This window comes from Hemicordylus capensis, chromosome 5 (assembly GCF_027244095.1).
Source record: "Hemicordylus capensis ecotype Gifberg chromosome 5, rHemCap1.1.pri, whole genome shotgun sequence".
In the NCBI taxonomy this organism is placed as follows: domain Eukaryota; kingdom Metazoa; phylum Chordata; class Lepidosauria; order Squamata; family Cordylidae; genus Hemicordylus; species Hemicordylus capensis.
This window is the reverse complement of record NC_069661.1, coordinates 133,408,080-133,428,799: the sequence shown is the minus strand read 5'-3', so window position 1 is coordinate 133,428,799 and position 20,720 is coordinate 133,408,080. Positions and strand designations below refer to the sequence as shown.

The 20,720-nt window shown below is 42.4% G+C and overlaps 1 protein-coding gene across 4 annotated transcripts in view; it reads left to right on the top strand.

Moving 5' to 3' along the window:
• Positions 1-20,720, top strand: part of FBLN1 (fibulin 1) — a 139,306-nt gene that overhangs the window by 44,291 nt on the left and 74,295 nt on the right. For all 4 annotated transcript variants that reach the window (XM_053254877.1, XM_053254874.1, XM_053254875.1 and 1 more), the window contains exons 3-10: positions 4,030-4,162; positions 8,648-8,816; positions 9,774-9,827; positions 11,485-11,586; positions 12,538-12,675; positions 14,612-14,749; positions 14,957-15,100; positions 20,439-20,567. In XM_053254877.1, the coding sequence (XP_053110852.1) occupies positions 4,030-4,162; positions 8,648-8,816; positions 9,774-9,827; positions 11,485-11,586; positions 12,538-12,675; positions 14,612-14,749; positions 14,957-15,100; positions 20,439-20,567 (1,007 nt within the window). The remainder of the gene's footprint in view (positions 1-4,029; positions 4,163-8,647; positions 8,817-9,773; positions 9,828-11,484; positions 11,587-12,537; positions 12,676-14,611; positions 14,750-14,956; positions 15,101-20,438; positions 20,568-20,720) is intronic.

Sequence of the window (20,720 nt, the reverse complement as noted above, 5' to 3'; positions counted from 1 at the left end):
GGTCACTCTAGTGGATGACCTACACCTTGAACTAGATAGGGGAGTACGTCCCTGTTGGTTCTGCTGGACCTCTCGGCAGCGTTCGATACCATCAACCATGGTATCCTTCTGGGCCTCCTCTCAAGTACGGGAATCGGAGGCACTGCGTTGCAGTGGTTCCAGTCCTTTCTTGCGGGGAGGGTCCAGAAGGTGGTGCTGGAGGACTACTGCTCGGCTCTGTGGCCATTGGCCTGTGGGGTCCCGCAGGGTTCAGTCTTGTCCCCCATGCTGTTTAACATCTACATGAAACCGCTGGGAGAGGTCATCTGGAGACTTGGACTGAGTTGTCAGCAATATGCAGATGACACTCAGCTCTATCTTTCCTTGTCACCTGATCCTAGGGAGGTGGTGTATGTCCTGAAACGGGGGCTGGAGGCTGTGATGGGCTGGATGTGGGCTAATAAACTGAAATTGAATCTGGACAAGACGGAGGTAATGTTGGTCAGTAGGAGAGCCAATAGGGATAAGGAGATTTTACCGGTTCTGGATGGGGTTGCACTCCCCCGAAGGCGCAAGTACACAGCTTGGGGGTACTACTGGACCCGGCTCTGCTTTTGGAAGCTCAGATGGAGGCGGTGGCCAGGGGTGCCTTTGCATGGCTTCGGCTAGTGCGCTAGCTGCGTTCCTTTCTTGAGAAGGCAGATCTGGCCACGGTTACCCATGCCTTAGTCACGTCACGGCTGGATTACTATAATGCGCTCTACATGGGGCTGCCCTTGAAGAATATCCGGAAACTGCAGCTAGTGCAAAATGCGGCAGCTAGGGTTTTGTCTGGAGCTGCCCAATGGGAGCACATCACTCCCCTTTTGAAAGAGCTGCACGGGCTACCAGTTTGTTTCCGGGTCCAATTCAAGGTGCTGGTTTTGACCTTTAAAGCCCTTAACGGTTTGGGCCCTGGGTATCTGAGGGACCACCTGCTCCCAAGGGTTGCTGCCTACTTGATGAGGTCATCGGGTGCCGACAATGAGGGAGGCTCGGTTGTTGTGCACATGGGACAGGGCCTTCTCTGTTTCTGCCCCCAGACTCTGGAATTCTCTCCTGGTGGTTATTCGCTCCTCAGACTCCATCACAGCTTTTAGAAAGCATGTTAAATCCTGGCTTTTAACCCAGGCTTTTATATGATTGTCTCTGCTGCTGCTCTTTGTACTTTGTATTTTGTATTGTTTTTATGCTTGTGTTTTACATTTTTTAATCAGATTTGTTTTATATTTTTAGCTTAATATGTTAATTGTGTCATTTTTACAATCTTGTTTTTAAATTCTGCTGTAAACCACCTTGGGATTGTTTTAATGAAAGGTGGTATATACATTTAACAATAAAGAAATAAAATAAAAAAGAAGTGCAACACTCCAGGCCAGGAGGCTAAGGCTCTCCCAGTGGAGGAAGGTAGAGTCTGGGAAGCAGTCCGCAACTAACGGCCTCAGTCAAGCACTGAAGCTCAATGAAGCAAGTTGCCCATTTGGAGTTATCGGAGTTCCTGCAACTCTGACCTGCCATGCTGATGCCCCATCATGCCTTGTTGTAGCAGAAATCCCTGGGTTTTGTGATTGAGATTGACACCAGACGTAAGAGAAAGCAGATTTATTGCCAGCAATTTGGTCGCAGTGGAAATAAATTCCAAAGCCCAAGACCCTGTTTACATTGTGTCTTCGCCTTTTAAACACATAGCAATTTACATATTGTGGATACAATTCTCATTAGTAAGCATCGTCATCTTACAATTATTACCAATCAGACATTTTCCCCTACGAACTATAATTAAGCAATCCCCCCCCCCTTCTTCTCTCTGAACGCAGCTAACTATTTTCACTCCCTTCCAGATGTGGCCTTGAAAGTACTGGACAGCCATTTCTTATCTACAGATACCAAATGGGGGCCCCTTTGCCTGCATTCCAGCAGGTCGACAAGATTTATTGTGCTGTTAGCAAGTTGCAATTAGTGCAGTTTGGTAATACAGACCCTTTTAACCATTTCTTGACGGCAAACCTGGGTCTGCCTCATCGTTGTGGGTTCCCGCATGCACAGGCAAAAACCGACTAATAGCAAATCATGGCAAAGGCAGTTTCCTCACCTCTCCAGCCTCTCAGCTTGTAAGGTGGCAAGCAGGCCTTACTGATGACACTATGTTGTATTCTATCCAGTAATCTTCCATGTTATTTAGAATTGTGTCCTAGTGCGGATCCTGTAGAGAGTGGGGGTGGGGCGGAGTCAGAAAGGAAAAAGGAGGAAAATGGAGTTGTTTCTGAATAAACTTAGTTAAATCTACATAAGATTACTTACTGTATGTTTGGGATTTTAACCATGATTTTAACCAAGTCAACCAACCGTTTATGTTTTTATCAAGCCACCAAGGGGGATGGTGGTGAATTCAGTACTTCTGTATTGAGAAATGCTCAAGGTCTAAAGGGAATAGGGAATGTATTAAAGCAGACCACTATAGTCTTGAAATATCATATGATTTCATTCTGAGTGGCTGCTTTTAGAAAACATCTACTGAATCATGCGGACAACACTTCCAAAGCCCCGGAAAATCTGTGCCACATTTTTGACCATGTAGTTTGGCTCCATACAGAGCAGTAAACGTGGAGTTAAAGACATTGGCTGACACGATGAGGAAAATTACTCAAAATAGACCCACTGAAATTAAAATTACATTAGGCATTGCTTAACTTCTTTAAATTTCAACAAGACTACTCTGAGCAATTTTCTTCATGTCAGCCATTATTCTGAAAAAGCTGGCTGGACATGATGTAACTAGCCATGTTTGTTATTCCCTCATCAACCATAGCATACCTGCCAACTGCCCTGTTTCTCCTGGGACAGCCACCTCACCAAACAAAACCTTTTCTTTTGGTTCCCAACCTCACAGGGAGGCCCACAAATATCCCATTTTATCTCTGCTGCCGCCCCTTCCAGCTCCGTTTGCCTGAGTCTCACAAGAGTCACCTCTCAGATCCCAATAAGATCTGGGATCTCAGCCTCAGACAGAGCTGGAGGAGGCGGTGGCTCTGGCAATGGGTAGACCAGAGCCTCCTCCCAAGGGTGGCGACGGCCAGATCTGGCCCTATAAAACCCCTGCCCACAAGGTGCACTGTGTTTGAGTGTGCAAAGACACTGAGGGGGAGAGAGAGCTGTTGCTTGATTTCTTCCATTTTCTGGTCCTGACTTTTTTTTTTTTTGAGAGAATGCTGACCTTGCTTTTCAGGGCTATTTCTCTGCAGAATATTCCCTGCAGAATAGGATCTGATCTCATTTGAGAGCACATCTGCTTTTCAGAGATATTTCTTCTCCAGTTTAGGCCCTATAGTTTATATTCCCTGCAGAATAGGGTCTGATTTCATTTGAGAGAGCATTTGTTCTTCAAAGCTTTTTTCAAGTTTATATTATAATCCTTACAAAGTCTGATTTCATGAGAGAGAGCACTGACTTTGCTTCAGAGCTATTTCTTCAGTTTATATTGTAGTCCCGACAGAATAGGGTCTGGTTTCAGAGGCTTAGCCTCAGGGCTGTTATCCACGTTCATATTATCAATATACCACATAATAGGGCTTGGATTAAGAGTGTAGATTTTGCCTTTTAGAGTTGCTTCCCAAGTTCATATTATCACTATACCCACAGAAGAGGGTCTTGTTTAAGAGTGAGGGCTTGGCAAGGAGGGGAGGAAAAGAGTTTTGTGTGGTGCATTAATCCCTGTCTAGCAGGGTGTGTGTGAATTTTTTTGGCCTTTGTCCCTCTTTCTCATTCTGAAATGTTGGCAGGTATGCCATAGGTGCCTAACCTACTTCACAGGGTTGTTGTGAGGAGAAACTTAAGTATGTAGTACACCGCTCTGGGCTCCTTGGAGGAAGAGTGGGATATAAATGTAAAAATAAAACAAACAAACATCTAATGTGCCAGATAATTAAAATATTTCTATGGATGCAACAATGTTGTCGTTATGCCATTGGCCTAAGATTATTTTCCCTTCCATTTCTTTTCATTTAACTTTAGCGTAGCTCAGGAGCAGTGCTGTCTCAGTCAACTGGAGGAGCTACACTGTACTGCAGGAATAGCTACAGCAAACAAGAATGAAGATTGTGACGAGCTTGAGGATAATTCTAACTGTGAAGAAAAAATCAGTAAGGTGAGAGTCCAGAAGTATTTCAAACTGTTTGATAAAACATAATTTTCATAGGCATCACATAGGTCACTGTGGATATGCCCATCAAATGTAAGTACAACTTCTCAGTCAACTTTGTCATGGCAAAAACCCGGGACAAACACAGAAAGTCCTTTTAGAATGTGCTTTTCTTGATGAGGTCTCCTAAAGAAGTGTAAACTGGTAAAATGTGGAGAACAGTTATTCTTCTTAAACTGTGTGCCTGGGTCAGTTCTTAGTGAGCTAGTTGTCTGCATGCAGGACGTGTAGATGTACTGCTCCTACCTTCAAGTGATTCCACCTTGTCAAAGTTGTTCATGACTGTGTTCTACAGTTTGGATCTGGAGGCATTGGCATGAAGAGAACCAGTCAGCAAGAATAATTTCTCTTGTTCCTCCTAGATATTTGTGAAGTCACGGTTGCCCAAGAGCAGCCCTGTCTGAATTGGAAGGCTGAATTGGAAGGCACAGTTGTCCAGGGCTTCTCAAGGAGCTCTGTGCTGACAGGAGAGAGGAAGTCCTGGCGAGGCCACTGTGGTCTCTTACCTCTTCTCCCAGCCAGTGCCAGCATGCATTTTGCTCTGTCGTCTTTCTTGCACTGTTCACTGCCTGTGCGTGTGAGTCATCTGGGTAGGAGGGAAGAGGAGCAATAGCCAACTGAACTGATCTTCCTGGGTACCTCTTGTGAGTGCTAGTAGGGACAGAGCACCAGGCTGTGCTTTTGAAAGCTGGTGTGAGGGCCAGTGTTGTATGGAGTGGCAGTCAGCATAAGTACATAAGAACAGCCTTGCTGGATCAGGCCCAAGGCCCATCCAGTCCAACATCCTGTTTCACCCAGTGGCCCACCAGTTTGCACAGTGGCCCACCATTCTTTAGTGGTCATTGTTGGTGATAATAGTGAATAACTGCTGCAACAGTTTGTTGCCAGTTAGAAGTAAGCCACCAGCTTCAGGAGAGGGAGAGGCACAGGGCTGGCCCATCCACTAGGCAGACCTAGACAGTCATCTAAGGCACCAATCCTTTTGGGGGTGTGTGTAAACAGTGCCAAGATATAGCACTGCAAATTATTCTTTCTCTCCCGCTTGCATTGTACTCCTGAAGTACTGCACAGTGGTGTAAGAATGTAAGATGAAATACTGCAACCTGCTCCCCGAAGGGCCTGCACATTCTGCGCGCGCGCTCACACACACACACACACACACACTACAGTCTTCATTGCCCATTACTCCACATGATAGTCTCATTTCAAAAAAGAAATGGTCTTGGCTGGATTTCCAAATTAACACTGCAGAGATGAAAAGATGTTGCTGATATTGAGTTTTGCCCTGTAATATACTGGGAACTCTCTTCCACTGTGTCCCCAAAGTAGCTCAGACCTGTCAGCCAACCCCATGAGTGAGCAGCCTGAGTGGCTCAAGTTAAATCCCAGGCTCTACGCTTCCTGGCTGTGGTGGGGGTGCCAAAGTCAAACTTCACCCAGGGTGCCCCAAACCCTAGGACCAACTATGCAGAGACACACACTGAGTAAGCCTGAATAAAATTCTCCATCCTGCTGCCTCTCCTTCTAAGAAATCAACCCACTCCTTTGTGATAAAGAAGCCCTTGAAATCTAAATCCCTCATCTCCTTCTTAGGGTCTTCTTTGATATGGATCCCCACCCCCACCCCGTCAGAATAAGAACAGTCTGCTTAAATCAGAGTTACAGTCGGGTTCCTGCTGGGCTTTCCTTCCTCCTTCAGCTTCACAAATTGACTAACTAAACAAACAATAAATATAAAGAATATTTTACTCTTACAGCAAATAGATTTTAGTGAGGCAGTCCCTATCATCTGACCCATCTCCAGTACATTGGCATTACATGAGATATTCTATATGGTGTTGCTGAGGCAAAGGGGTGGTGATACGTGTGATTGTCAGTGCTTTTGTTTTGGCTTCAAAAAATCTGTTCATCAGAGATCAAACTGGAGTGCTCCTTGCATGATCTGGGATGAGAATAGTAGTATCAGGAGTATATGTACGAACACACACACACACGCACACACACACTTGAACTTGCTCTGAGTTTACATGCTTAGAATTGGCGTGGAAGTGGTTGAAAATCAATATAAATAGTATGTTATGCCTACATATAGAGGCTGTTCTCAAGCAGCCAAACCTAGCGCCAAAGCCCAGCAAACATGCCCTTAATTGGGCTGCTGGGATAGTGTGTCAGCACAAGCTGCTTGCAGCTCACGCTGACCCAGAGACAGGTGCCTAGAGCTCCCGTCCCTGGGGGAATCCCCCAGCACCACACTCCCAGCATCTCCAGTTGCAATGGCTTTTGGCTGGGGATTATGGGAGTTCTAGTCAATAACATCTGGGAATTCCTGTTAGAGGGAACACTACACCTCTCCTCCATGAAGTTATCCAAACCCCTCTTAAAGCCATCCAGGTTGTTGGCTGTCACCACATCTTGTGGCAGAGAATCCAACAAGTTGATTATGCATTGTGTAAATAAGTACTTCCTTTTGTTGGTCCTAAATTTCTTGGCAGTCAATTTCATGGGATGACCCCTGGTTCGAGTGCTATGCGAGTGAGAGGAAAATTTCTGCTAGCAGCTTTCTCCACAACATGCATGATTTTATAAACCTTTGTCATTTCTCCCCGCAGTCGTCTTTTTTTTCTAAAATAAAAAGCCTCAGGTGTTCTAGCCTTGCCTCATAAGGAAGGTGCTCTAGGCCCTTGATCATCTTGGTTGCTCACTTCTGCAACTTTTCTAGTTGTACGATGCCCTTCTTTAGATGTGGTGACCAGAATTGTACACAATATTCCAAGTGTGGCCATTTGGTTACAGTTAGAAATTATGACTGAGGAGAGAAGTCAAAGGCCACATGAAATATTGTTGGTTAAGGGGTTGGGTGTTGAAGAAAGGACTAGAGGTGATATAACATGCATATATGCAGCCACAAGCTCTTTTGACCTCTTCCTTTCCTAGCATCCCACACTGTTAATTGCCTACTTTTTCTTCATGATATGGATAGTACCTATACCATTTTAAACACAAATATTATCAAGCTCGGTTGGAATAAACACAAATAACCAATTCATTGAGGGTGGGGGCACACAAACGATTTTTGCCCTGGATCCTGCCAAAGCTATAGGTAACCCAGCCCAAAAGGTGGTGCTTGCAATTGAAAGGTATGCCCACAGTTCCAAATGTGCCTCTTAGAAAATAATGCCATAGGTGAGGGGATTTCTGTGCATCAAGGATTCTTGGAAAAATACTTTTGATTAATGATCCAGATTTGATTGGTGCAAATTTACTCATGAGTAGTACAACTCTGGGCTATGTGAGATAGTGTCTTCCAGGTGGTTTCAAACTTCCACATGGGTTCAGCTTTCACTTGAAATATGCAGCTAGTAGCTAGAAGTGCAATATTTTTGTACTATGCTCCTGCATGTCTGAAGTATGTTCTTCAGCCAACGAGAGCCCTCTGCTGGTCAGTCTTTAATACTTTATTAATGCAGTTTTTGCCATTAAAACTGTTGGTATTTGAATTGGGACTGAGCTGCCTCCACCACCCCTTGTCACTCTACAGTGGCAAAAACAGGGGCATTTTGGCAGTCTTTCAGGTGGTGCAAAATGGGGGCCTTACTGGCAGAGTTCTTTCTCCTGGCTATCATCTGACACCCCTCCTCCCCACATAGTTCTCAGAATGATATTACGTGAGGGCACAGCATTATTCTGAGGAGAATTGTGGGGAGAAATATGGCAACTACCAATCAGGATGAGCTAAAGTTGCCAACCCCTGAAAATATGTTTTACGGACATTACGGGGTGGGTGGGGGAACTATGGACAATCAAACTTCTTTATGAACACATTTGGAAATCCTATTGAAAACCGCTCATCCTTGATTCCTTATTAGCATGATCAATTTTCTTGGCATTTTGGGAAACTGTGGGTTGCTTTTTGCTGAGTTGATGGGTTGCACTTGAAATGTATTAGGAAATTATATTTACTGTTGCAAAAGAAACCAAAAAACCTAGAATAAATTTTGGTTTTAGTTGGAAAAGAAAAAAATAGAGGTGAGGCAGTTATAAATGCATTTGAAAGAGCAAGGGCAGGGCAGGGAATTCTGGCTTCTTGTCCAGGCCTCTTGTGGGTGATAATGTATGTGAAGCCATCTGAACACATAGGAAATCACTGTATGAGTATTAGATGAAGTGTTAGGTGACCAAATACACATAAATTAGAATTTCTTTGCAATGTAGAATTCTGGTACATGTCAGTATACTTGTACAGTAGTGTGAAACCACCATTTTATTTGCATTAATACTTTATTGAATTTGAACAGAATAACACAGGCTTTACTTTCTCCAAAGTCAAGAAAGGTCAATAGTATGGACATTTGATTTCTCTGCTCTTCCTTTGGCTGATGCTGTGTTACCTGAAAGTTTATTGGTAATAATAAGTAAATTTTATTTTGACAGAAATGTTGTTATTGCTGCTTTTTGGGGAAGGTGGCCCAGAAGCAAGCGAACAGCTGTGAGCAGAGCCTTTTGATGGGATACCAGTGTGGATTGGTCTTCAGAGCTTGCTGTGTTGAGGGACAGGAAAGCACGGATGTATCGATTGTCGATGGTCCTAGCAAAGAATTAAGTAAGCTGTGCTGAGTAACAACTTTCTAAGGTAGTGGAGCACAAACTTATTTCACGAAATTAGCAGAGGGAGAAGTGCTGCGATAAGTAATGAAATAGCTGGACAGAAGTCCTGCAGGATATAGAGCATGTTTCCCCCTCTACCTTGCTACCAAGCTGAATCCCCAAGTTTAGCTACCAAGTAATTAGGAGTTCACATCTCTGATTTGGATGGGATATTACTGGGCAAGGGAACTGAGGAACTCTCTATGATACTGCAGGCCTTTGGTGTGTGACGATGGCAGCTCAGTTTTGGGGAGGATACTGGAGGAGAGGGGCTGAGGAACTCTTTCTCTACCAACGTCTCTAATACTAACACTTGCACTGGCTACCGATATGTTTCCGGGCAAAATACAAAACGCTGGTTATTACCTTATGTATCTAAGATAGCCACTGAAGGGACGCTACACTGTAGTTGGATAGAGACAGGATCTGACTCTGTATAAGGCTGCTGCTTATGTATCTAGGATGGACCAACTCTTTCAGGGAACTTGGCCTTCATTGCTGATATTTCCCCAGGGTTTTTCTATAATAGTTTAAAAACCACTGCTCTGGGGTAATCATTCTTGAAAACTTGTGTGCAATGTGCTTTTGCAGGCCCATGTGATCCAAATGAAAAAATACCTTAGCAGTATGCCAGTCCTGTAGTTACTCGCATCTCACTAAGGTTATGTAAAGAAATCTCTTCATATGTGGTCACCGGAGCCTTTTAACAATATATTATATAAATGGGATGGGCAGTCTATGGGAGATCCCTTGAGGATCTGACAGGACCATAGATGCAAAAAGGTTAAGAACCACTGTCCTAAGTCAAAATAAACACATACAAGAGACAATGCACTTAAATACTGTGTCTAAATAATGTGATTAAAACACATTTTATTCTTTTAAAATGCAGCATCTGTTTTGTTTCTTACAGTACCATTAGTAGACACTGACCAAGAGGATCAATACCTTCATGACCGTTGCAGAGGTGAGCTAATTCAATACATGAATAAAACTCTTCCTGTGAATCTGTTTTAATTGTTCTGTTTCTTAGTCAGCAAGTGTATAACAGTTACATCTGCAGAGAGATTGCTTGAAAATCCATGGTTGAAAATCCATGGGCAGTGCCTGCTAAAATCCCAGTAGCAACTGTGGTGGCTGAATAAGATTTCCAGTGGACACAGGTGAAACCTCAGTGCCCTGCATCACTCATTGTTCCTCCCTCTGACTCTTAAAAACCAAAATAATTTTTTTTAACCATTATTTTAAATAACTCACCCTGTTTGGAGAGATCCTTTTGGAGCTGTTCACAATCCCTTCTGGATTCACTACCCTAAATAATTTAAGGTCATCTGCAAATTTGGCCACCTTGCTGCTTACCCCAGTTTCTAGATCTTTTATGAATAGGTTAAAGAGCACTGGTCCCAGTACCCGATCCCTGGGGGACCCCACTTCTTACTTCCCTCCATTGTGAAAACTGTCCATTTATTCCTACCCTCTGTTTCCTGTCCTTCAACCAGTTTCCAGCCCACACTTAAACCTATCCCCTAATTCCGTGACTACTACGTTTACTCAAAAGCCTTTGATGAGGAACTTTGTCAAAAACTTTTTTGAAAGAACAAGTATACTATGTCAAGTGGATCATCTTTATCCACATGCCTATTGACACTCTCAAAGAACTCCAAGAGTTCTACCTTTGCAGAAGCCATGCTGGTCCTCCTTCAGGAAGGCCCATTCTTCTGTATGCTTATCCTTGAGTGTGTGTTCCGTTATTTTACCTGCTACAGATGTTGAGCTAACAGGCGTATAATTTCCTGGATCACCCTGGATCCCTTTTTGAAAACTGGTATTATGTTGGCTACTTTCCAGTCTTCTGGTACAGAGCCTGATTGTAGGGACAAGTTACATATTTTTTTTTGCTAGGAGATCAGCAATTTCACATATGAGTTCTTTAAGAACTCTCAGATGGATGCCATCCGGCCCTGGTGATTTGTTAATTTTTAATTTTTCAAGTCTGTTTAGAACATCATCTTTTTTTCCTTCCATTTAACTCAGTTCTTCAGCCTTTGTCCCTGAGAAGCTCAATTCAGGCATGGGTATATGCTCAATATCCTCTGCTGTGAAGACAGATGCAAAGAGCTCATTCAGCTTCTCTGCGCTCTCCATATCCTCCTTCATAAACCCTTTCACGCCCTTGTCATCTAACTGTCCAACTGCCTCCCTGGAAGGTTTCCTACTTCTGATGTATTTAAAGAAGTTTTTATTATTCCTCTTGATGCTATGTGAAGGATTCAAGACTCCTTCAGTGGTTTAGCTCTGTTATCAGGATGTATTGAGGATAGGTCAGAATAGTTGCTGTCAGTAGGCATAACACATAACCTTTGGCTAAAGCTAGTGGTCTCCTTTTAGAAGATATTTCATCTCTTTGATTTACTGTTAGTGAACAATGTCAGCTCAAGGCATATGTAACTTTGGCAGCCTAGACTATTCTGCCCTGATTTTGGAACATTGATTTCCAGTGAATTTCTTGGTTTTTCTCCAGTAGAAATTATGGAAAATGATGTTTCTTTTAGGGCTTTTAAATGATAAATATTGTAAAATCACTGAATATATTCTGCTCTTTACATCTATCCTTGGTTTCTTAGGAGGTGGTCCTTGCACCCAGCAATGCAGGGATACAGGTTCCAGTGTACTCTGTTCTTGCTTTATGGGCTACCAGCTTCAGCCTGATGGCTATACTTGTGAAGGTAAAGAAAAGTGGTTGTTTTGGCTTGCTTTATTTTGTTAACAGCATAGACCTCTCTATATGCTATGTTTTTCCTGAATGTATAGTGGTTAGGCTTGAAGAAGAAGAAAATAAAGACACATGTCAAAGGAGTAGGCTGAAGAGGGAAATCGTATGCTTCTTCCATCACTGTATTTAGCATAACACTAAGGTCTGGTTCTTACTGAGGAAATAAACCTGTATCTCAACTGTACCACTTAAGTCTGCAAGTACAGGCTGTCTCACACACAAAAAACAATTTTTTCCTCACATAAACTAATTAAGTTCCATTATATTTACCGGAAGAAGAGCAACAAAACAATGATCTGGAACTTAAGCAAGTTCAACCAATCTGGTTAAACTTGTTGTGTGCAAAACCCAGAAATCAGTATCTTGTGCATTTTCCCATATCCACCAGTGGCAGCAAATGTTGTAGAATGGATGGTGGTGGGGAAAATGTAGACCATAATGATGTTGGGACATGAGGTGAGTTATGGAGGTGGGTAGGAAAATTAGTGTGTGGCTGCTATTTTTCACTGGCAGTCCTGAATTTTGTGTAACATTTAGTTCCACCTTTAGTGGGTATGTTGAAAAGGTATGTATAGTATGGAATTGTATTATCTCCTCATGAAGAATCTATTCTACTATAGAGATTGGCAGGAAGTCAACAGTATTGGGGAAATTGGCACAAGATAGTCCATCTAGTTTTAATGTTTGCATATTATTTTTAAAAATGAGAAAGTGTCACTTTTGGTCAGGATTAGTTTTTTCTTTCCATTTTGTAAAGATTACCTCAGAAATAAGTTTTTATTACTTTGAGGGTCTAAGTTTACATGTCCTCCCTGCCTGAACACCTACTACTAATTCATTCTTTCATCCTGATAATATATTATGATCTTTCAGTTTCAAACCTTTTCACCTTAATTCTCTCTAGATATTAATGAGTGTATCACTGCAAGCCACAATTGTGCCTTTGGACAAATTTGTATCAATACACTAGGATCTTTCCGCTGTCAGCGTGAGACCAGCTGTGGAACTGGTTATGAACTAACTGAGAACAATCTTTGCAAAGGTATACATCAAATTGTAATCCTTTCCCCAGAAAACACAGATGTTTCCTAATAAGCATAATGATTACTGATGCTAAACAATTTTATGCTCCAATTCACAAACACTGCTACAGCAAGCCAATGTTTGTAGTGGTAGATGATGTGAACTGGAGACATGTATCTGACATGTGCTCGAATTTGGTCTAGCGCTACTTATATTGAAACAAGTGGACAGACTGATTGCATTACAGTGGTCTTTTATAAAACAATATTGAGTTCCAGCCATTGTTCCCTGTAAGAGGGATTCCCAGATATTGTTGACTACAACTCCCATAATCCCCAGCCAAAGGCCACTGCAGCTGGGGATGCTGGGAGTTGTAGTCAACAACACCTGGGAATCCCTCTCACAAGGAACACTGGTTCCAGCTAATATTTACTAGAAAAATTATGTCCTTACATTTCTACAACTTGTTACAAATGATAGAATATAGTTTGTAATTCTTTGTTCTTCCTTACACTCCTGCCCTGCCACAAAGTTGGTGGCCAAACAGTTTTGAGACTTTGATTTGCTTCGTGGCAGGGGCAAGGTCTAGGTCTCCTAGAGGGCCATGATTTTCTGCAAGGGAAAAGAAAGTCCCTTTTATATTTTTGGAATGGCAAGCCTAGAGTTCTGAAATTTGGCACAGAAGTAGGACAGGTTATGAGAACTCTGTGTATTGATTTTGACTTAGATCAGTCAATCCATAGTTTTGTTTTTACTGATTTTTTGAATTAAAAAAAAACCTTCAAAAAAGTCCTATGATTGGCTTGTTTCATGGCAGAAAGTCACAAAAACTTCTGGAAATGAAGCCCCCTGGACCATCATTCCACCCCCATGCGAAGGAATCTTCCCTTGTTTTTACTAAAAAGTGCAACATGCCTTCCCTTTGCCGAACCCTTTACATTTCCAGAACGGCTGGGCTTAGAGTTCTGATATTGGGCACACATGTAGTCCAAGATGGCAATACTCTGTATTTTTATTTCAAGGAAATTGGTCAATCCTGTGATTTTTAATGAAATTTTTCCTGTTGCAGTAAAGCTTCCAGAAAGAATTATCTATCCATTGAGTACTTCACATTTAGCGAATAAAAAAACCAAATTTTTTGAAACAATTGCACTATGCTCAAGTTGGTTTATGACCCAAAAGGTCATAAGCTGACCTGAGAACCATGCAGCAAGGGGCATGTATTGTGGTTTTAATCCCCCCCCCTTACGAATACACTGTATGTCCAAGTTGGTTTTGTGTTTGAACTATGGAGCAAGGTACATGCATTGAGTCCTAGTTAATTTGTGAGTGGTCAAGAAGCTATGTGAAAACATTGGGACTTGCATAGTGTGTGTTTTGGCAAATGTACTCTGGCCCAGACCTGTGGGTTTGTGGTGAAATGTATATATACGGAGAGGATGCTTATTTTGTAGGGGTGGCCTGTTAACTCATTAGGTCCAGAGTCCAAAATAGCTGCACCCCTTCTTGGTGGTTCAGTGTGATATTCTGTCTTAACTATGGATTTGCTTTGCAGTCTTAGGTAAATTACTATAGGGATGAGGATACTGAAATTAAGTATTCTTACTGGCTTCAGTGAAAGAATGAAGTATATGCTTCACTGTCTCCCACTGAAATAATAGGAACTCTGGTGGGGGGGCCTCACAATCTAGACATAGACACAAGGAAAATGGAGGAAGAGGCAGGAAATAGAGGCAGAGTAAATGGGGAAAATATGCTGCTATTTCATGTACGTAGGCTTAGTTACAGTAAAGTATAAGGACTAGTGAGTTGTGCCAAAGGTGTCGTGGAAAATATACCTTTAGAATGCAAATGAATTTGGTCTGACTTGCTTAAATGTCGCTTGTATCTGAAGAATGTCAAGACTGTTCTGCAAGACCTTCTGCTAACAAATTCTTTCTTTTGTGATGTACCAGATATTGACGAATGTGAGACTGGTACTCATAACTGCCTCCCCGATTTTATCTGTCAGAATACTCCAGGATCGTTTCGTTGCCGACCCAAGCAACAGTGCAAGAGTGGCTTTATACAAGATGCGCTAGGCAACTGTATCGGTAAGGCATGTGACCCCTGAAAACCAGTTGAAACACCACAGAATTTGAAGCCTTTGAGCCCCTGAGAGACTAATTGTCCCATTCAGCCATTTGAAAACTTCCCACATTTATTTTAGGATCTGAAGGGTAGCATTTCTAATTTCTTAAGCCGCTGCAATTGAGAAGAGATTTATATTTAATGTAACTTAATTTTTTGTACTGTTGCAGATATTAATGAATGTCTCAGCACAAGTTCACCTTGTCCAGCTGGGCAGATGTGTATCAACACAGATGGCTCTTTTGCTTGCCAGAGGAATGTGCCAAACTGTGGAAGAGGCTATCATCTTAATGAAGAAGGGACAAGATGTGTTGGTCAGTAGCAAAAATGGAATTGTACCATGAGTTGGCTTACTTCCAAGAATTCATCAAGTCCAGCATTTTGTCCAACAATAAACAGCTGTATGCCTCTGAAAAACTTACAAGCAGGGCATGATTGTTATTTCTCCCCCATACCTGGTACTTGGTGATTATCTATCACATAAATTTATGTCTATGAATTTGTCTGTTTTAAATAGTCATCTAAACTAATGATGGAAAACTACTCCACCTTACTCCATTAACTAATGTGGAAACTACTCCACCACAACTTGGGGTAGTGAATGTCTTGTTCATTTTTTATTTTTATTGTATGCCACCCTGATTGCTTTACTGAAAAGTGGCCTAGAAAATGTTAAACAATAAAATACAGTATATAAGAATACTACAAATAAACAAAATATAACTTAATGGTTCTTCGACCATTAAATTTCCGTGGTTTATGAAAAGGAAATTTATAATTAGTGTTGGCAATCCAATACCCGCCCCCTGCCCCCGATTGTCACATTTTAGTGCTGGTCCAAAGGAATCAGTAAATTGCATTATATTTTATATATTTCTTAAACAATTGTTGTACATTGTGCATTATAGTAGAGTCTCACAATCATCACTATGCTGTAGTACAGTAAGTACAACAGTATTTTTGAAGGTACACATGGAACACTGGGAAGCGTAGTTCTTCCTAGCCCTTTCTCCACCCAACTCTGCCTGTTTCTCCTCCTTGGAGAAGCCACTTCCAGTCTGTGTAGACAATACTGAGCTAGATGGACTAATGGTCTGACTCGGTATATGGCAGCTTCCTATGTGTACATGTGTTTGTGTGGATGTATTTGCATGTATGTGTGTGTGAGTGCCAGTGCGTATGGGTTCATACATGTAGGCATGACTGTTTTTGTCATGTGTGCATGTGCTTCTTTGTGTTCTTTATGTGTGCATATGTTTATGTGTGGGGTGTGTATACTTGTGCATGTGTTGCATGTGTGTGTTTATGTTGGGTTGTGCTTCTGCATGTACACCTGTGTGTGTGTGTGTTTCTGTGTTGTGTGCACTTGTTTTGTGTGCATGTTTGCTTCTGTTTTTGAGTGTGTGTGTGTGTGTGTGCATGTGTGCACTTTCAAATTCATTCAGTACATCTCCAAATAAATTTCTGTTTCTTCCCCTACCTGTCCATTCAATGTCCCCTACCCCCCACCCCAACTCCTGTTCTGTGAGATTTCACATTCCTAATTAATGGAATAGATTTGGGAGCAAGGAAGCAATGCAAACTCAAGCTTGTATAATCGAGCTCCAGGAAGCGTTGAGACTGGATTGATCTTATACTATCTGTGAGCCCTCTCAGAGCTCAACTGACTGGTAACAGCCCTAACCTAGTCCTGGTCTTGCCTATAATTATATGGAGGGGTTAGGTTTGCAGAGCATATATAAAGGGAGTCCACCTAAGCTGCAGGGTGGGGAGCTTCCAGCTCAGAAATATGAACATATGAATTTGCCTTATGAGTTAAATGTTTGGCCCGTTGAGCTCAGTTATCTACTAGAGCTGTGCTCCACCAGAAATATTGGATCAGTGCCAATCCAGAAACTATTTGCAAGAAAATATTGGGGAGGCCAGTATGACATCACCAACACTACTGGTATCTGGTCGGCACTGACCAGTGTTTTACTGATAATTCTTATTTGGGAAAACACCTGATAAAAAACAACCCAGAGCCAACATGGAGACAAAGTCTGTCCAACCCGGCTGCAGACCTGGACTTTAAAGACTGCACCCCTGAAACCAGGGCCCAGTGGTTGCTTTGGGGTGGGGGTACCTTGGCCCCCACCTCCTTTTCAGGGGTGAAGTACTTAATATCTAGGTCTGCAGCTGACTTGGAGAGAAAGTCTCACAAAGCCTCTGGGCTGGTTTTGTTATGATAGGACAACAGAGATGTTAGTCAGAATTCCAACTATTGGAGCTCCCTGCTGTTGAATCGGAAATCCTTCTGATAATGCCTGATAGTGGGCATATCAGTCAGATATTCTTGTCAGACCGATACAACTGCACAGCCCTATTATCTGCATTGACTGGCAGTTATTCTTTAGATCAGGGATTCCCTACCTGTGGTACTCCAGATGTTGCTGAACTAAAATTCCCTTCATTCTCAGTCACAATAAACTGTAGCTTGGGATGATGGGAGCTGTAGTTCAGTTACATCTGGAAGAACCACATTTGGGAACCCTTCCTCTAGATTTCAGATGGATCTTTCCAGGAACTGTACATGGGACTGTACATGGGAACTGTATGGGATAAGGGACAAGTACATGTGTGGATTGCTAACTGGTTGAAAGACAGGAAACAGAGGGTAGGTATAAATGGAAAGTTTTCACAATGGAGGGAAGTAATAAGTGGGATGCCCCAGGGATCGGTACTGTGACCGATGCTTTTTAATTTATTTATAAATGATCTAGAAGTAGGGGTAAGCAGCTTAAGGGAACTGTACATGGGACTTTCTGCATGCAAATTATGTGCAATTCCACTTAGCTACAATCTCCTTTTGTGGCAATTCTCAGCTGCTTTGCTCTCAAGTCTCAGGAACTGTGCCCAGGCTAGGTCAGAGATTGCACAGTTTCCCAGAGCCTTACCTTTTGCACAGCCCACTGTGGGCTGTACTGTCCAGGATTTGGGCAAAAAGCAGGGAAATGCTTTCAGTTTTCATATGATTTGCTTATCTGTTAACTAAATACTTAGTTCCATAAATATTTGCAAATTTACAAAAAACATCAAAACTACAGAATTTAAAGTTACAGTATTTAGTAACAGACAGGCCAAGAACCACTCCAGTTTCCCCCCAGCAGTTATTCAGCATTCCAAAAGGCCAATTTTTGTAAACTGCCTTGGGGTTTTCTTTTAACAAAAGGCGGTATAAAAATGTAAAAATAAATAAATAAATAAATAAATAAAAATAAATAAAATGTCCTCTGGAATCAAATTACATCTTTAAAAAATGAAAGAGAATTAACCAGGCAAGCTTGAATTCCATATCTGGGGCCCCAGCATTAAGAAAGCTCTAAGCCATGTAATAACTAGAGGTGTGCACAAATCAGATTCTACAATTTGATTCAAGCACAAATTGAATCATGGAATCATTGAATTGATTGTTCAAAAACATCCGGCTTGGCCAGCTGTCTGAACAAATCACCCTTGAATCATCCGAACCAATTAGGGTGATTCAAATGCCATTTGAGGCCCATTTTGCTGGGGAAATGGGCCTCAAAATGGTGCTTTTCCCCAGGGAGAGCTGGTCTACCATTGGGGTTAGTGAGTAGACTGGCCTTCTGCTCTGGACTAAGGGCATCTGCCCACCTTGGAGGACTGGTCTACTGTTGCCCTCCTGCAGGGCTGTTCTTAAGTTCTTATGACTGGTCTAACGGGTAGAGCAGTACTCTACTAGATGGCCCAAGGCCCATCTAGTCCAACATCCTGTTTCACACAGTGGACCACCAGATGCCGCTGGAAGCCTACAGGCAGGAGTTGAGGGCATGCCCTCTCTCCTGCTGTTACTCCCCTGCAACTGGTAATGAGAGGCATCCTGCCTTTGAGGCTGGAGGTGGCCTATAGTCCTCTGACTATGAGCCGTTGAGAGACCTCTCCTCCATTAAGTTATCCAAACCCCTCTTAAAGCCATCCAGGTTGTGGGCTGTCACCACATCTTGTGGCAGAGAATTCCATAAGTTGATTATGTGTTGTGTGAAAAAGTACTTCCGTTTGTTGGTCCTAAATTTCCTGGCAATCAATTTAATGGGATGACCCCTTGTTCTAGTGTTATGTGAGAGGGAGAAGAATTTCTCTCTATCCACTTTCTCCACATCATGCATGATTTTATAGACCTCTATCCTGTCTCTCCACAGTTGTCTCTTTTCTAAACTGAATAGCCCCAGGTGTTGTAGCCTTGCCTCATAAGAAAGGTGCTCTTGGCCCCTGATCATCTTGGTTGCCCTCTTCTTCACCTTTTCCAGTTCTACAATGTCCTTTTTTTTAGATGTGGTGCCCAGAATTGTACGCAGTACTCCAGGTGTGACCACACCATAGTTTTGTATAAGAGCATTAAGATATTAGCCATTTTATTTTTTAATCCCCTTCCTAATGATCCCTACCATGCAATTGGCCTTTTTCACAGCTGCCGCACATTGAGTCGATGCTTTCAACAAGCTGTCCACCACAGCCCCAAGATCCCTCTCCTGGTCAGTCACCGGCCACTCAGATCCCATCAGCGTATACTTGAAGGTGGGATTTTTTGTCCCAATGTGCATCACTTTACACTTGCCAACACTGAACCGCATTTTCCATTTTGTTGCCCACTCACCCAATTTGGAGAGATCCTTTTGGAGCTCCTCACAATCTGTTTTTGGATTTCACTAGCCGAAAGAGCTTGGTATCATCTGCAAATCTGGTCACCTCGCTGCTTACCCGTACTTCTAGATCATTTATAAATAAATTAAAAAGCATCAGTCACAGTACCGATCCCTGGGGCATCCCACTTATTACTTCCCTCCATTGTGAAAACTTTCCATTTATACCTACCCTCTGTTTCCTGTCTTTCAACCAGTTAGCAATCCACACATGTAATTGTCCCTTATCCCATGACTGCTAGGTTTTCTCAGGAGTCTTTGATGAGGAACTTTGACGAAAGCTTTTTTGAAGTCCAGGTATACTATGTCAACTGGATCACCTTTATCGACACACTTGTTTACACTTGTTTCTAGTCCTCCAAGGCGGGCAGGCATGCTAAGTCCAGAGCGGAGGGCTGGTCTACCCAGCGACCCCAATTGGTAGACCAACTCTCCCCAGGGGAAAGCACCATTTTGAGGCCTGGTTTCCTAGTAAAAACGGGCCTCAAAATGCCGCTCAAATAACCCAAATTGATGCAGGTTGAATTGGGGGTGTTTTTCTTCAACCCCGAATTTGGCCCTTTATTTTGAGGTTATTTATATTGATTCGAGGTTGAATTGCCACATTCCCCCCAATTTGACCCAAACAGATTCGAGGTTTAATTAAATTGCACATCACCACCAAATCTTAAATGTCAGGGTACTTGCATCAGAGTTTCTATGGATGATCTTCAAGTATGTAAGTGTGGAAGGACATGGAATGATTTTCAAAGCCACATTCTGGCTGTAGTCTGTGTATGGTTGTAAGGTGGGGAAATCTCTCCAGTTCACATGCAAACCAATATGCATCTTTTCTGGATTGAAGTCTTGAGGTCTTGTAATCTATAGTCTTGAGCATAGGAACTGACAGACATCTTTGCTTGCCTTCCCGTGTGCTTTAATAACCTGACCTTATCTTTCCTTCTATAAGATGTAGATGAATGCTCGACATCCAATCAGCCATGTGGAGAAGGCCACATTTGTATCAATTCTGCTGGCAGCTATCGTTGTGAGTGCCAAGCTGGCTACTATTTTGATGGAATCAGTAGAACTTGTACTGGTAAGTGATGTGTTTATGCTCTGCACTGTGTAGTAATTTTGCTTTCTTTCTTTATCCCACCTTTGCAACTCATTAAAGAAAGATAATATCATAGCATTTTGCTTTTGTCATTGGTCATACAAATATTCAGTCATCCAAAAACCTTTAGTTTAA